A 16,676-nucleotide genomic window follows, 5' to 3' on the forward strand; every position below is an offset into this window, starting at 1 on the left:
AAGTCTGCTGGTTTTTTGGTGTTTTTTTCTTCCTTCTCGATGATGCTCTTGGAGCTGAGTTCAGACACACCCGGACGGGGCGAGGCCTCACGACAGGTGGGAAGCGCCTTTCTCTACACGCTCTGTGCTGTGGGGGGCAGCGCCTCGCCAACCCAGTGCCCTCTGTTTGCCCCCTTGCTCTGCTCCTCCTCTTCCTCTGTCTCTTTGCCCTCCTCCTCTTCTCCCCCCATCAACGCCGTTCGGCCCTGGGGTCTTGATTCTTCAGAACTAGGTAGAAAGGGCCCACCTCAGGTAGGCAGGGAGCAGGATGGCTAGAAGTGTGAGAGCCGTACCACGAGACGAGCAGGCGACAGGGGACGACTGAGCTTCCTTCTCTCCCCAAGGCCACAGGCCCTGCCACCCTGACCACCCCGCCTCCCTGGGCCTCACTGCTTTCTCTTGTTTCTCTCTGTCTTTCCCTGCTCTCCTGCCTGCCCACCTGCCCTGGCTCCTGCATCGACGATGTAGTCTCACCCAAGAACTTCAAGGTGAAGATGGTGATGAAGACCTCAGTCTTGCTGAGCTGGGAATTTCCTGAGAATTATAACTCCCACACCCCCTACAAGGTGAGTCCCTGGCCTGCCCTTCTCTGAGTGCACAAGTGTGTGAAACTGAACACGCACAGATGCCTGCATGCACGCCTGCACTGCCACACTCAGACACAGCACTCATACACATATGTCCATGCACAGATATACTTATGCACATAGACACAGACATAGACATGCATACTCATATACACACCATATGCATACAGACACGTGCATCTGCACAATACATCTCACACCTGCCACACATATACATAGGCATACAGACATACATGCACATATACAAACACGCATTCAGACACACCACACACACGCGCACACACAGAGCAGCTGCCGAGAGCAGTCTGCCCCACAGGGTGAACAACATCAGAGCCAATGTCCCACCTGTCCATCAGGAGTGAAGGTAGTTCAGTGTCAGGGAGCCTCCTCGCTGTGCAGAGTAGGCATGGGCCGGTGGCAGAAAGCCCCTGGGTCTCGGGCCCCAAAGGTGGAGAGAGGAAGCACTCAGCCAGGGCTCACAGAGGAGGGAGGGAGCATGAGGGTCTGGGGCTTGATCGAGAGGCCTCTCCATGTCGGGCTGAGAGGTCTGGCCTTTGGCCTGTAAGCGGAGGGGAGCATGGAAGGTGGTTCTGACCTCCAGTCTCCTCCCTCCCCATCCTCCAGATCCAGTACAATGGGCTCAACATTGACGTCGATGGCCGCACCACCAAAAAACTCATCACCAACCTCAAGCCGAGCACCTTCTACAATTTTGTGCTGACCAATCGCGGTAACAGCATGGGTGGCCTGCAGCAGACCGTGGCCGCCTGGACGGCCTTCAACATGCTGAGCTCCAAGCCCGCCATCACCCACAAGCCCGAGCCCGACGGCCGTGTGCTGGTGCAGCTCCCTGATGGCCAGAGCCCCGTGCCTGTCCAGTACGTCACCTCCCTCCCTCCTCCCTCCCCATCCCTGCGAGGTGGGCGCGCTCCTTGGGCAGGTAGAGAGTGCGGGGAGCCAGGGTTGGCATGCACACAGCACGTCCTCATCACCAGGAAAGTCTCCACGGGGAAGAGCTTTGCAGGTTTCCGGGCCTTCCTGGCTGCAGAAGCCTACTTCGGGAGTCTGCCCTGCACCTCCTTTCTCCCTAACACCAGGGGTCAGGCAGGGCCAGAGCAGAGACTCGGACACCCAGCTCCCCTCTCAGGCTCCCCGTGTGGGGTCCCTCACTCACTTCTCTCCCCACACAGGAGCTACTTCATTGTGGTGGTGCCTTTGCGGAAGATCCGGGGCGGGTTCCAGAATCCCCCAGCAAGCCCTGAGGATATGGACCTAGAAGAGGTAAGGGAGAGTCCTTGGAGCAGGGGTTGTGGGCCGGGCCGCAGAGAGCCGGAGGTGGAGGCAGGGCTGATCAGGGAGGGCTTCTTGGAGGAGGCAGCAGAGGCCCTGGGTGTCAGCGTCCATCCGCACTCTTCCCCAGCTGATCCAGGACATCTCGAGGTTGCACCGGCGGAGCCTACGCCATTCCCGCCAGCTGGACTCCCCCAAGCCCTACATCGCCGCCCGCTTCTACTCTCTGCCCTCGCGCTTCGAACTGGGTGACCAGAGACACTACAGCGGCTTCGACAACAAAGCCCTCGAAGCTGGCCAGAGATACGTCTTCTTCGTCCTGGCGGTGCTGCAGAAGACAGAGCCCGTGAGCCCTGCCGCCTCCCCGGCCACCCCGAGCTCTCCCTCTCCCCCTTCTCGTTGTCCCTTCCTGGGCTCATCATGGTCAGAGGACTGCGGCCGCTCTGCTGAATCTGGCCCCAGATGCCTCCTGGCTGTGTGACCCTGACCAAACCTCTGCCTGCCTCAGTTTCCTCATCTGTAAAATGGAGATAATAACAGCACCTCCCTCCCAGGGTTGTTGTGAGAACCAAAGGGGGTGATAATTGTAAAACACTTAATGAACCCAGTGTCTGGCACATAGTAAAACACTCTATAAATGTTAGCTATTATTATTAATTATTCTAATGCTTCTGCCTTTCCCCAGGCAGGTCTTGAGGCCTGCTCCATAGCTCAGCAGAGGTGTCAGCGGAGGAAGAGGCAGGCGTATCTGAGTCCCCCAAGTACTTGCCCAGTGACCCTGTACATACCACATGGCCCTCAGTCTCCCTGTTTTACCGATAGAGAGAAGTCTTCAATACTGGTTTTTTCCCCAAGAAAACTCTGAGGCTTTGACGACAGACAAGGAAATGCCCTGTACACGCTGCTCCCTTTCTGGCGGCACTCTTTCCCCATCCCCTTCTTATACTACCCTAGAGATAGAAAGGGGAAAAGAACACCACCGCCTTCTGTTTGTGCTGACCTTTTCCAAGTGCCTCGCCATGGAGGTCGCTTGAGAGAGCCTAGAAAAGCAGCCGAGGTGTAGCCGTGAGGGCACCGAGCGTGAATTCTGAAGATCAGGGTTCGGATGCCAGCTCTGGCAGCTGTGTGACTCTGGGCCAGGTTAACTTCTTGAAGCCTCAGGTTCCCCATCTGTAAAATGGGTGTAAGAATGCCTGCATTCTCTACCTCCCCAGTGTTATTGTGAAGAAAGAAATCTTTGTAAACTTAAAAGCACTCTCGAAATGGGAGCTGTCATTATCTTTGTCACCCCCTTCTGAGGTTGGCGAATACAATTATTTCTATTTCACAGATGAGCAGACTGAGGCTTGAAGGGAAGTGACTTGTCCAAGGGGTCCTGGTCCTATCATTTTGGTGACCCCAGCTCAGATCTCTTGGATCCTAGCCCAGGATTTATACTCACCGTGAAGCCCTGGGGGGTTTGGGGGGGAGATGAAGAAGAGAGGGAGGCAGTGGAGTAAGAGGGCCTAGGATCCCAAGGGAAGGCCGCAGCAGGAAGGCTAACCGTGATGAAAACTGCTTTGTCGTCCCTGCAGACCTTCGCGGCCAGCCCTTTCTCCAGTCCTATCCAGCTGGACAATCCTGACCCGCAGCCCATCATCGATGGGGAAGAGGGCCTCATCTGGGTCATCGGGCCCGTTCTAGCCGTGGTCTTCATCATCTGCATTGTCATCGCCATCCTCCTTTATAAGAAGTAAGCCCTTCCTCCCCCACCCAGGTGTTCCCCAGGAGTGCCAGGGCCGCAGAGGCGGGCAGAGAAGGCTTGGCCTCGGGCTCGCCAGGTGACCGGGAGTGGGTCACCCACCCTCTCCCAGGAAAGCCAGGCCACAGCTTTCTGTCTGCAAATTGAGTGGCTTCACCTAGACAATCCAGAACCACTTCCAGTTCTAAAAGCTGGATCTCAGGGTGGGCCCAGCCCTGACCGTGGCTGCCCTGTGGGTAAGGCAGGGAGGAGGCCAACCCAGGCCCTACCCTTGGAGAGTGTCCAGAAGGGAGCAGACCTAGACCCTCAGCCAAAGGGGCTCCACGTCTGAGAGACCGCGGTCCTGCCCTCAGGTTGGGGAGGGCAGGGGAGGACAGGCTGGCCTTTGCTCTGTCGGGCAGCACCTTGGTCAGGGCCAGCGGGGCTTAAAGGAGGGAGATGTCTCTGTGAGCCAGAGGTTAGGGCAGAGTGGGCAGTCATCAGTGGAGGCAGGAGCAGAGCTGGGCCCCGAAGGGGAACGTGAGCGTTGTCTTTTAAGTACTTGAAGCCCTGTCCTATGGAAAAGCGACAGGAATGTTTCTCCTCGGCCATCAGGGCAATGAAGCGTGGATGGAAGTTAGCATAAGGCACATTTAGCTCCGTGTAAGGAAGAAATCCCCAGCAGTCAGCTGTCCAGAGGGGGAGCGGGCTGCTTCTAGATGTGACGGATTCCTCATCACACAGAGGCTGGTGACCCGTTTACTGGAGATGTTAGAGCTGAGAATCCCATTCCCGCGGGGAGGGGGTTTCGTGCCCCCTGAGGGCCTGGAAGTGCAGAGTTTTGCTGATTTTGTGAGACAGAGAAAAAGGCAGGCCCAGGCCTTCGGGATCTCCCGGTCTGTTTTGGGAAATAGGGCTCATAGCCAGGGAACGAGAAGAGGTCTGTGCAGGGCGGGATGGAAGCAAGGACTAGACCCTGGATGGTGGGGTCACTGTGAGAGGTATTCAGAGGAGGGAAGGCTCTCTGGGAGCTGGGGGAGCAGGAGAGCTGGTCAGTAAATAAATCCTGGAGGAAATGAGGATTGAGCTGGGCCTTGAGGGATAATGACCGGGAGGATTTTGATTGTAAGCTCTTAGGAGAGAGCAGGATTCTCACAAGAAACCAGGAGGGGCCCATTTGGGACAGGGCAAATTGGAGGGGACGTGGAGTATGACAGAGAGCCATTGTGACCCCTGATCATCTTCAGCCCTGCCCCTCCCCTCTCTTCCTAATGGTGTCTCTTTTCCCCTCCCTTTTGCTGCTTCTTGGAAAAGCAAACCTGATAGGTAAGAGCCAGACCTCGCCCACCCACCCTGAGGCCCCCTCTCTGACAGCCCTGTAGACCCCAGACAAGAGGAGTGCTCTGTTGGGGAATAGTTGGGAGGGGGCGTGAATACAGTCTCTGCCAACCCAGGTCATCCCCCCTTCAGTGTCTGCACGCCAAAGACAGCGAGTCTAAAACCAGCTCAGGGCCAGCAAAAGAACCCTGAACCGGCATCAGGAGTCCCGGTTCTGGTTCCAGTCTGCCCGACTCCCCGTGTAACTTGAGGCAAGACCTTCCCTCGTCCATAAAATGAGACAGCTGGATTAACTGACCTGTAGTATCCCTTCCACTAATTCTGTGATTCCGTGACCCTCCCACCCTCCCAGGCCTCAGTTTCCTCAGCCACACATCAGCGATAATGACACCAACGTCTCAGGGGAGTAGGAGGGCTTAGATGAGACACTGGGTGAGAAGGGGCTTTGGAAAGTTCACTCCCAAGCACCACCTGATTGTATGGCCAAGCCTTATTGTCCGGATCTTCACGTCGGATGTAGACAGTCCCCACCCCTACCCCCACCGCCACCCCTGTCTTCTGAAGGAAAGGGGAGGAATGATGGATCTCCTGTGCTCCCATCACAGCCACATCAAATAGTCACCCGGGCCATCATTCACCAGTGCACAGGCGCCCTGTGCATGAATGGGCACGCTCACACTGACCGTCATTCAGAGAGCCCCATGAGTCCAGCCTGGGTGCACACTCACAAGGTCTTGTTTCCCTATCCCCAAAGCAAACGTAAGGACTCGGAGCCACGTACCAAATGCCTGCTGAACAACGCAGACCTGGCCCCACACCACCCAAAGGACCCAGTGGAGATGAGACGCATCAATTTCCAGACTCCAGGTATCCCAGGGCCCTTCCCACTGTCCTCCCTTTCTGCCCTGCAGGCCCCTGACACCTGGGATCTCCTTAGGGGCAGGCGCATGGGCAGTGCCTGTGCCAACATCTGCCTGAGCTTTGAAGGGCCCAGATAGAGGGTGCCTTGTGGGGGTGGGGGGGGGCCACCAGCTGTGGGCAATCCCCATATTACCCTCCAGGTCACCTGTTTAATCGAGTTAATTCATTGACTCCTTGCTGAGTGCCCCTAACCACGGCCTTCCCCATGTGTACGGATGACCTCTATCTAGAGAATCATGACAGTTTCTGACCTGTTGAGTTGGTTTTTGTCTTTTTTTTTTTTAATGAACACACAGCACTGATTGCTTTTGGCCTTATTAGAGGGTTCCAGGCACACCTAAAGATCTTTGACAATCAGTGAATTATAGTTCCTTCTCTTCCTCTATTCCCCATCTTGGGGTTTGGCTTCTATGGGGAAGAATTTTATTGTGATTTTTGATGTGCTGAGAGGCCCTAATGAGGTGTAGGAAAGCCATCACATTGTGAACAGAAGAGTAAACGCAGGGGCATCTCCCAGGGACTGATGTCCCACAGTCACCCAGGTGTGACTGCTGCACTCACTTACACACGTGCCTGTGCTCCCCAGCACACACTCAGGGTGTGGCACCTCTCCCCCCGGGTGCCCACAGGGCACGTGCCCCACCCTACCTCACTTCAGCTGCCCCAGGAATCTTTGTGATGTTCAGTCACGGGGCCCGGTGTTGGGAGGCAGGTGGGCAGTCTCGTTTCCGGCTGTTTTTGTTCGGTGGTGTCCCATCCTCGGTCCATCCCGTCCTGCCTCCCATTTCCGTCCTGAAGTAATCAGGGCGGGCATGCCTGATTAGGGGTGCTCCTTTGGTGGGCTGAGAGCAGCAATCACTTGGGTTTCCTTTCTAGTCTCCCATCCCCTTCCACCAAAAAAAAAAATAATAATAGAAAAAAAAAGTTGGAGCAAGGAGGAGCCTGCCCACCTGAGACAGGCAGGGGCCCCAGACCGCTGGACCATCCTGTCAGTTCAGCCAGAGAAAAATCAAACCAACTGCTTAGTGTCATATTCACCAAAATACTGGAAGCAGGATCACCTGACCCACCACTGGGACAGAACTTAACAGACACCTTTGGGGCGGTGGCCATGTCATGGCTAAAAGTTCGTGCAGGGCTAATGTCCAACAGCAGGTAAGGACCCTTAGCAAAATGACCCATCAGGGCCCTGTGCTAGCACCTTGTATTTAAGGAGACCAGAGCCCAGCCCATGTCTTCAGTGCCCCAAAGTCAGTGAAAACGTGGGAACTTTCACAGTGTATTTGAATTGAAGGTAGCTTGTGTTTCCCTTCAGAAATACTGGCTTAGTCAACAATTCCCTGGTAGTGAGTGACACTTGGAATCCAAGCTTTAACTTGGGCTAAGAGAGGGCCATCAGGGTCAGGGAATGGACTGGAAACTGATTCACTCATTCGCTGTTGTTCATCAGTTTTACAAATATATCCCTGGCCTTGTGCTATGCAGGGAGAAAGAGAGAGAGAGAGAGAGAGACAAGGAGAGCGGTTGGTCCCTGTCCTTGAGTCTGATTGGAAGGAACTGCTTCACACACACATACACACACCTGGAGGGGGAGAGAGCCAAGGCTGGGGCGTGTGCTCAGGGGTGCCAACAGGTTGGGGGGGAATGTAGCATTGGGAGAAATCCCTGTGGGCTACAGCAGTCAGGGAAGCCTTCCTGGAGGAGGAGGGGCTTGGGCTGGGTCCTCCATGATGCTAGAATTTGAAAAGGCAGCCTGAACACACAGGCCAAAGGCAGAAGTGAGTGTGGCGTGTCTGGGGTGGGGCGGGTACAAGCAATGAAGATGCTAGAGGAATAAGGCAGGGCAAGACTGGAGGCTTTGAATGCTGGGCGGAGACGCTTGTACTCCTGGGGCCGGTGGGAGTCAGTGAAGGTTTTTAGACCTTGTAGTTGGTGTTCAGCCATAACGTAGATAGCCAGGTGGGTCTCTCAGTTTATTCCCTCCAGTGAACAGAGGTGGGGGGGGGGGGGACTTGGTGAACAGAGCCTCTCCCATCAGCCCAAAGACTGACTGCCTTACCTCTTAAATTTCTGTTGCTTTTTTCCTTTTGTTTGATTAGCATGACATTTAAGTGGGTTGGGGGATAGACAGAGACAGAGACACACAGGGATAGAGAGCAAGACCGAGAGGGAGGGCGGAACAGAAACGTTCCTGCATTTTTGTTCATTTATTGTTTACTGTTTTCTGCAGATTCTGGCCTCAGCAGCCCCCTCAGTGACCCCGAGTTTCACTTTGAAAGTTAGTTCCTGTGTCTTTCTGTTCCCGTGGGGGTCATTTTTTTCTGTTGCTTTTCTTTGGTTACTCCTCCCCAGTTCTGTTGGCTTCTTCCCTTTCTGTTCGTCCCCACGCGCCCTCTGTCTCCTGCAGGCCCTGCATCTCATCCTCACCTCCCCTCCACCCTCACCCCTACCCCTGGCCCACCCAGCCCTGCCCAGAGCAGCGCTCCTGGTTTTACAGGGGGAAGCACAGGGCTAGGGGAGAAGACCCTATGCCAGAAGCTCCAGGCCTCAGGGATGTCAGGAGGCCTCTCTCTCTCTCTCTCTCTCTCTCTCTCTCTCTCTCTCTCTCTCTCTCTCCCCCTCTCTCTCTCTCTTTCATTCTCTCACTTTTTCTCTCTCTCTTTCCTTCTTTCTTTCTCTCTGTCACTCTCCTCTTCTCTTTTTTCTCTCCTTCTTTCTCTTTCCTCTCTTTTCCTCCTTCCTTCTCTCCTGTCTCTTTTCCTCCTCTCCTTTGGCCCCTTTCCCCTTCCTCTTTCCCTATCTTGCCCCCTCTAGCTCCTCCTCTCTACCCCTTGCTCTTTCCTCTGCTCTTTTCTCTCTCCCTCCCACCTTCTCTGGAGCCTCTCAGTCTGATAGAAGGAAGTCTCTCTGCTGACAATGTCCCCACCTCCTTCCCTCACCCACCCCATAGTTTAGATGTTCTCAGAAGTCCTGATCAATGTGAGTTTGATGTACTAGGTAAAGACGCCTCAGTCTGTGTGTGTGTGTGTGTGTATGTGTGTGTGTGTGTACGTGTTCACTTAACATGTATATATGGCTACTGCGTGCGTACTAAATGCTTAAAATATGTATTGATAAAGTCTCTGAGCCTAGCTGTGTGTCAGTAGGGGTAGATAGGTACATTGGGCTACATGTTTGGCCATGTGGATGTGCATATATGAGGGGCACACATGAGCAAGAACATATTTTTGATGATGCAGATATTTATTTAATGTCCGTGCAGAATGTGTAAGGTAGCTATGTGAATGTGTCTTTGGAAGCATGTGTGTATATTGATGCTGTGTCCAAACAGCTATGAGGGTATTGCAAGGTTATGGGAGGCATATGTGAATATATACATGTATGAGGAGAGGTGTGTTTGTGTGTGTATAGATATATATATGTGTAGTGAAGTGTGTATATATGTTTATTGTGTATAATAAGGGCATAGAGATGTGGGTAATATGTTTGTGAATAGGTATGTATGAGGGTTTACATAGGGATATTAGTATGTGTGTATACTTAACAATAAATATTTATTGGACACCTGCTGGGTACCAAGCTCTATTCTAGGCACTGGGGATGTAAAAAATGAAACAACCACTACCCTGAAGGTTCTTAAATTCTTTTTTTTTTTATTGTTGGTTTTTGTTTGTTTTTTGGCAAGGCAATTGGGGTTAAGTGACTTGCCCAGGGTCACACAGCTAGTAAGTGTCAAGTGTCTGGTATGAGACTGGATTTGAACTCAGGTCCTCCTGACTTCAGGGCTGGTGCTCTATCCACTGCTCCATCTATGGAGGTGCTTAAATTCTAATGGAGGAAAAAGATAATACAAGATAGGGAATGATAAAGCCAAAAGAGAGATCAGTCCATCAGAAAGCATTTATTAAGCACCTACTGTGTGCTAAGTACTTGACAAATATCTCATTTGATCCACTGGTTAGAAAATGGATTGGAGTAGGGAAGAGGCTTAAAGTAGAGAGACCAGCTGGGAGGCCATTGCAGTAATCTGGACAGGAGAGGGGAAGGCGATGAGGGCCTGAATTAAGGTAGAGGCTATGTGATTAGAGACAAGGGGGTAGATAGGAGAGAAGCTGGAGAGGAAGAAATGGCAAGATTTGGTGACTGACGAATATGCAAGGTAAGGGAGGAGTTAAGGGTAATGCCAAGGAAAAGATGGCAGTGCCTTCAGCAAAAATAAGGGATTATACCAGACGAGACAAAATTTAGAAATATCAAAGGAGGAAAAACAACATCCCTTGGAGCCAGGAGGCAGAGAGCATGGAAGCCTACTTGGAGGAGGCAGCATGGACAGCAGGCCTTGAAGAGAGGACTCGGACGGACATAAGAGGAAGGGAAGACGTACGGGCATGAGGGTTAGCCTTGCAGACAGATCCGTGAGCACAAGAGACTATAGCAGGCATCTAGGGGTGAGAAGAAGCAGTGGCAGATGTCCTTCAGTGTCAGTCTCAAAAGTGTGCCTTTGACCCTGGCAGCAGTGGGGAGCCAGTGGAGGTTTTTGAGCAAGGGAGTGAGGGGCATGGTCAACCCGTACCTTAGAAAGATCAGGTTGGCAGCTGTGGGGAGGCTGGTTTGGAGTCAGGCCAGCAAAGAGGCTGCTGCGTTAGTCCAGGTGAGCAGCGATGAGGGCATGAGCCACGCACCAGCCCCGGGAGTGCATTGAAAGGAATCCGCACCATGAGGGTAGAGCAGCGGGGCTTGGCAACAGATGGAGCGTTGGCGGGTGAGGAAGAGGGAAGAGGCCAGGCCGGCTGGCCTCCCTGGGACTGAGAGCCTGAAGGATGGCGCTGGAGGGACAGGGGCACCCACAGCAGCAGCGGCAACATAGCATCCTGGAGGAGGGGCGTGGGTGAGAGGGCCAGGGCAATTATGAGTTCAGTTTGGGATGTAGAATCACGTTGGGTTTGAGGTGCCGGGGGGCCGTCCGGGTGTGTCTCACAGGGGATGGCTGTGGGAATTCAGAAGTGAGATTATGGAAAATGGGGTCGATTTGGGAATCATCTGTGCTTTAGATAATAACGGGCCGGAAGAAGGTGTAGAGAGAAAAGAAAAGAGGACCCAGAGGACCAGGAGACTTACTCAGGAACAAGGGTTTTTAGAGATTTTATGTATGTGTATGTGTGTGTGTGCACGTGTGTGTACACAAATAAATACATATATATATATATACACGTGTATGTATGGGATATAGACTTGTGATGTACACAAAAATAGTATAGGAATGTATAGTTGTGATCTATACACGTGTGTATATAGATATATTTATATATACACACGCAAACACATATATATACACACGCCCAAATAAATATATGTACACATATATGTATGAGGTATAGATTTGTGATGTACACATATATGTGTGTATATGTACACATATACAAATATATACATATAGTATGGGAACATATCTATGTATGTAGATCTGTGTATATGCGCACACACAAACACATATATACATAAATTAGGGGGGTGTATATTTGTGATATGTATATACATATGTGTATTCCTATGTACACAATACAAATATATCCATGGGAATATATTTTATGATATATACATGTGTGTATTCCTATATGCACACACATATATATACAAATATATACATATATGTATGGGAGTATGTTTGTGATGTATACACATATATGTATATCCATATATACAAATACATAAACACACATGTGTATATGTACATGCATCTATGGGAGTATATATTTGTGAATGAGCATGTGTGTACATGAGAGTAGGAACATAGGGGTATGTATGAGGTGTCTATATGAGGAATGAATGAATGAATGAAAAAGTATTTGTTAGTAATAATAATAACTAGCGTTTGTATCCTGCCTAGTGTGTGCCAAGCATTGTGGTAAGTGCTTTACAACTGTTAATTCATTCTTTTCTTTTCTCCTTTTTTTTTTTTTTTTTTGGTATTTTTTGGGGAGGCAATCAGAGTTAAGTGACTTGCCCAGGGTCACACAACTAGTAAGTGTCTGAGGCCAGACTTGAACTCAGGTCCTGATTCCAGGGCTGGTGCTTTATCCACTGTGCCACCTAGCTGCCCCTCTATTGTCTCCTTTGATACTCACAACAACCCTGGAAGGTAGGTGATAGAGTTGTCCCCATTTTACAGTTGAGAAATCTGAGGGAAACAGAGGTTAAGTGACTTGCCCAACGTCACGCAGCTCGAGCCTGAGGCCAGATTTATTTAGCGTGTGTGTTAAGCACCTGTCATGCTTTGTGCCAAGCACTGAGGATATAAGTGGAAACATGAGGCAGCTCCCCTCAGGGAGCTCAGATTCTGACAGGGAGAGATAACAGGCCAGGGAGAGGTGGCCAGGGAGAGGCGTTTTGGTTAAGGAAATCACAGGCAAGATAAGCAGAGCCAGGGACAGTTGATTGACGTGGCGGGGCTCTTCGTTGATGAGGGTTCCAGACTTGAAGAAAGAAGGTGGGGGAGCAGCGTGGATGGAAGAGGATGTCCAGGATGCGATAGAAAGCGTGTCTGGGCTCTGATCCAGGATGTGACGTACCGGGGAGAGGAGTGGGAGCCTGGATGTGGCCGTGTGCAGATTAAGCCACCCACCCATCCGCCTGCCTCCTTATTGCTATCAAACCTTGAGAATGGTCTGTCCACACACTTAGCGTATCCTTAAGCTAAATAGGAGAGAAGAGACAGGATTTCAGACAATCCTCCACAACAGCCACGTTTTTATAGTCACACAATTGACTGAAATTGAGGAGCAGAGAGGCAAGAGCCAGGGTGCTTTTATTGGTTGTTGGTTACCCCCCCCAAAAAAAAGACCCAAGAGAGCAGAAAGCGTCCTTGAAGGGTCGCCTCCAACAAGGTGCTCACAGTCTAGTCGGAAGAGTGGAAGATGCCCAGAAGCAGATGGGGCTCGAGGCAGGGGAAGCTCCCGAGCATTTAGAGCTGTCCCAATGTTGAGCGGGCTGCCTCACGAAGGTGCCCACTAACTAGAGACCTTCAAGCTTCTTTATGTATTTATTTTTTTAAAATGTTCCCCAGTTACACGTAAAAACAGTTTTTAGCATTCACTTTAAAAACTTTGAGTTCCAAATCAGGCTCACCCTTTCTGAGGGTGAGAAAGGAGTTATAAAGGCGAGTGGTCTTCAGGTCCAGCTTGGACCCTGGACCTGGTGCAGAACGGAAGAGGAAGAAGATGGGATCCCAAGAGGGAAGTTAAGGGGCGCTTCCAGCCTTCCCACACCACCGAGGACAGGCATGCAAAGGGCAGCACAGGAGACATCCCAAGGAACAGGACCAGAAGAGGAGGTGGGCTGGTCATTGGTTGAGAACAAGGAATAGCGAGGGGCAGCCCGGGTGTGGCACTGGTAGCCCCAGAGTGTTAGGAGACCTAGAGGAAGATGAGGCTTTGGTAGAACATCTGTGGAGGATTCGGAGTGGGGACCATGGACGAGAATCATGCAGGATGAGGAGATGTGGGAGGGTCCTGGTGTGTGCTGGAGGCAGGAGTGCCCACATGAGTGAAAACCCATCAGCATCTGTGAGTGAGGTGAGGAGGGAGCTTGTCCACTGGCTGGGCCTGGGAGTTCACGGATTCCCAGCGTGCAGATTTCCTGCACCAATGCAGAAGAACACCATTCCTTTAGAATGTATAGTCTTAGTTGTTTGGGGCAATGAGCAGCTTAGGGAGTGACCTGTGGTCACACAACTGGTATGCTTCAGACACAGATTTTCCTGACTCTAAGGCTAGTCCTTTGTGTTATTCATATTCTCTCTCTCTCTCTCTCTCTAACTCTCATCTCTATCTCTGATTCTCATGTCTTTATCTCTGTCTCCCTCTATCTTTCTATCTGTATGCCTGTCTCTGTCTCTCATCTCTTTATCTCTGTCTTTCTATCTGTATGTCTGTTTGTCTGTCTCTAGTTCTGTCTCTCATCTCTTTATCTCTGTCTCCCTCTGTCTATCTGTATGTCTGTCTCTGTTTCTGTCTCTCTGTCTCTGTCTCTATGTGTCTCTCTCTCTGTCTCTCTCTCTCTCTCTCTCTCTCTCTCTCTCTCCTGCGCCCTCCCCCCTCCCCATCCCACCTTCATTCAAGCCCAGGTCAGTCCTTAAGCTCTCTAGCATCATTGACCCTACCTAAAAGTATACCCTGATAAAAACCATTCACACACCCACAACCACACACTCACATGTGTCTGGACCCTCAAACTTCACCAGAGCCCTGCTGTCCTACGAGGGCAGGATCTTTCTGGTTCCTGTCTTGGCGCCCTCAGTTCCTCGTAGGCACCTAAAGAATGATTGTTGGATTGAGTGACTTTCAGACAATCGAGGTTGAATGATTTGTCATAAGTCATAGAGCGAGGAGGCAGGCCCACGCTGAGGATCCCCCAGCCTCTCACCCTGAGCTCTCATTCTCTGTGCTCTCCAGAGACAAAGCCCAGCTGAGAGGTCCCCCCCACTGCCTATACAGCTGTGTGTGAGAGGGCCTGGGCTCAGCCTCTGGACCCCTCTGGAAGGCAGACGGTCAGAAGGTCCCTTCCCCTCTAAACCCCACGAACCTATTCCTCGCTGTTCCCTCCAAACTCTCCCAGCTATGACATCTTGGGTGTGCCTCTGGGCATCCTTCTTCTCCTCCTAGAAAGGTGTCTGGCTCGGGAGTCTCTGTCTTCCCCAAACCCCACCTCCAGTCCGGCGCTAGGCCCACGGCAGTGCCTGCCTCCTGGCTGCTGCTTGTCAGGGGCTTTGGGTTGTAGATTCTAATATCCATGTCCCAGTGGATGCTTAGCCAAGGACAATCAGCCCTTTTAGGACTTGGAGACTTTGCAAACAGAGTTCTAACTGTGTGACCTTGTCAAATGAGCTCTCCTTTTAGATCTCTCCTCTCAAAAATGAAGGTGTCAATAAAGTAGCAGCTAGGACCCTCATAGCGCCAAATCTTATAGTCCATGGGGGCACAATGGATAGAGCACACGCCTAGAGTCGGAAAGATCCGAGTTCCATTCTGGCCTCAGATGCTAGCTCTGTGGCCCTGGGCAAGTCACTTAACCTCTGATTGCCTCAGTTTCCTCAACTGTAGAATGGAAATACTAACAGCACCTACCTGCCAGGGTTGTTGTGAGGATCCAATGAGATAATATGTGTAAGATGCTTAGGGCAGTGCCTGGCACATAGTATGCACTTAATGAAATGCTTTTTCCTTTCCCCTTCCCTTTCCTCACCTCTTACCGGCCCCCCCCCCCCACCCAGCGAGAGCCTCCTGGGAAGGAATGGGCAGCTTGGGAGGCAGAGGGTCAGACATGTGAGGTGATGTCCACTTTGCACGTCCCGTAGAGGAAAATCTGGAATTACAAACCAGAGTAGTTTGGGAACGGAAGGATGAATAAATCATTTTACAGCGTTACCCAGGGACGCTGGGTTCACGTCCCACCCCGATGTTTCCATAAGATGCTAGCCAAGTCACTTCGAGTCTCTAGGCCTCAGCCTCCTCATCGTCACATGAGAGAGTGGCCTTAGATGCTCCCTGGGGCCCCTTCCAGGTCTGTATCTATGATCCCATGGGCTTGAAGTTCACCAAATACAAAACATGGTGCCATCTTCCCTCCACTCTTCACCCACAACAGCGATGTCTGCCTCGGTTGTCTTTGTGTGGCAGAATTAGCACTGGGCCGGCATGAGCCAGAACTCGGACAGCATCTCTGGGTGCTGCAGAAAGAGCATTTCTTCTAGCGTTGGGACCCGAGTTCAGATTCTGGCTCTTCACTTGATGTGTGACCTTGGTCAAAGATCTTAAAACCTCTCTGGGCCTCATGTTCTTCTGTAAAATGAAGAGGTTAGACCAGTTAGCCTCTAAGGGCCCTTCCAGCTCTCAATCTGTACTGTGTTCTATGCATGAGCCTATAAATACAGCCGTGTAAACAGAATTTATTCTGTCATTCAAGAGCTAGCCTACCTAGCTAGGCATGGAGAGGCTCATCCCTATCCCTAAGGGATTTGGTTTTTTCTACCCACTGCATTTCATGAAATCATCTGTGAAGGGGCCAGGTCCGTGTGGTGGAGTAAACATTCACACAGGTAGAAAGCTGAGGAGTCCAAGTATGATGGCACTCTGCTGCTCATTCCCTGGGTGACCTTGGAGAAATAAGTCACTTAGCCTCCTGGTGCTCAGTTTTCTCATCTGTAAAATTACCTGGGCCAGGGTGGGGGGAGTCAGGGTCCCTTCCAGCTCTAGGTCTCTAACTCCATGATCCTACAACCTCATTTCTAAAACCTCTTGGTCTTGGTAACATGCTTACAAGGTAGGTAGTGCGAGAATTACCGTCTCCACTTTACAGGTCAGACACTAAGGTGCAAAGAGCGCAGTGACTTGCCCACGGTCACGCAACTAGAGCGTGTCTGAGCTGGAATTCCAGTCCAGGCCTCTTCCCTTGACTGCACGCCTAGTTAAATGCCTCCCTTTACAGACCCATTTCCCTGAGGCCACCACCATTTGTCCCTGATGCCACCAGCCTTGGTCCTCTCCCTCTTCATAATAACGGGGCTCCTCCTCTACATCCTGGCCCTGTGGGAGCCACAGCTGACCCCCTCTGAGTGGCGGGAGAGGGGCAACTCTTCCTTCCCTGGTCAGATGGAGCTGGGGCAGACCAGGCACAGCTTTCATACACATACTCACTCACTCACACACACACACACACACACACACACACACACACTCTCTCTCTCTCTCTCTCTCTCTCTCTCTCTCTCTCTCTCTCTCTCTCTC

General features: G+C 51.6%; 1 protein-coding gene across 11 annotated transcripts in view; it reads left to right on the top strand.

The window, feature by feature from the left end:
* PTPRS (protein tyrosine phosphatase, receptor type S) overlaps window positions 1-16,676 on the top strand; it is a 220,541-nt gene that overhangs the window by 184,689 nt on the left and 19,176 nt on the right. For 8 of the 11 annotated variants that reach the window (XM_027850803.1, XM_027850801.1, XM_027850807.1 and 5 more), the window contains 7 exons: window positions 508-605; window positions 1,251-1,504; window positions 1,817-1,907; window positions 2,047-2,262; window positions 3,491-3,648; window positions 5,729-5,841; window positions 8,126-8,173. In XM_027850803.1, the coding sequence (XP_027706604.1) occupies window positions 508-605; window positions 1,251-1,504; window positions 1,817-1,907; window positions 2,047-2,262; window positions 3,491-3,648; window positions 5,729-5,841; window positions 8,126-8,173 (978 nt within the window). The remainder of the gene's footprint in view (window positions 1-507; window positions 606-1,250; window positions 1,505-1,816; window positions 1,908-2,046; window positions 2,263-3,490; window positions 3,649-5,728; window positions 5,842-8,125; window positions 8,174-16,676) is intronic. The other 3 variants (XM_027850808.1, XM_027850812.1, XM_027850811.1) reach the window with 1 other exon arrangement.

The sequence above is a fragment of the Vombatus ursinus genome, unplaced genomic scaffold (genome assembly GCF_900497805.2).
Source record: "Vombatus ursinus unplaced genomic scaffold, bare-nosed wombat genome assembly UNPS02009173.1, whole genome shotgun sequence".
In the NCBI taxonomy this organism is placed as follows: Eukaryota; Metazoa; Chordata; class Mammalia; order Diprotodontia; family Vombatidae; genus Vombatus; species Vombatus ursinus.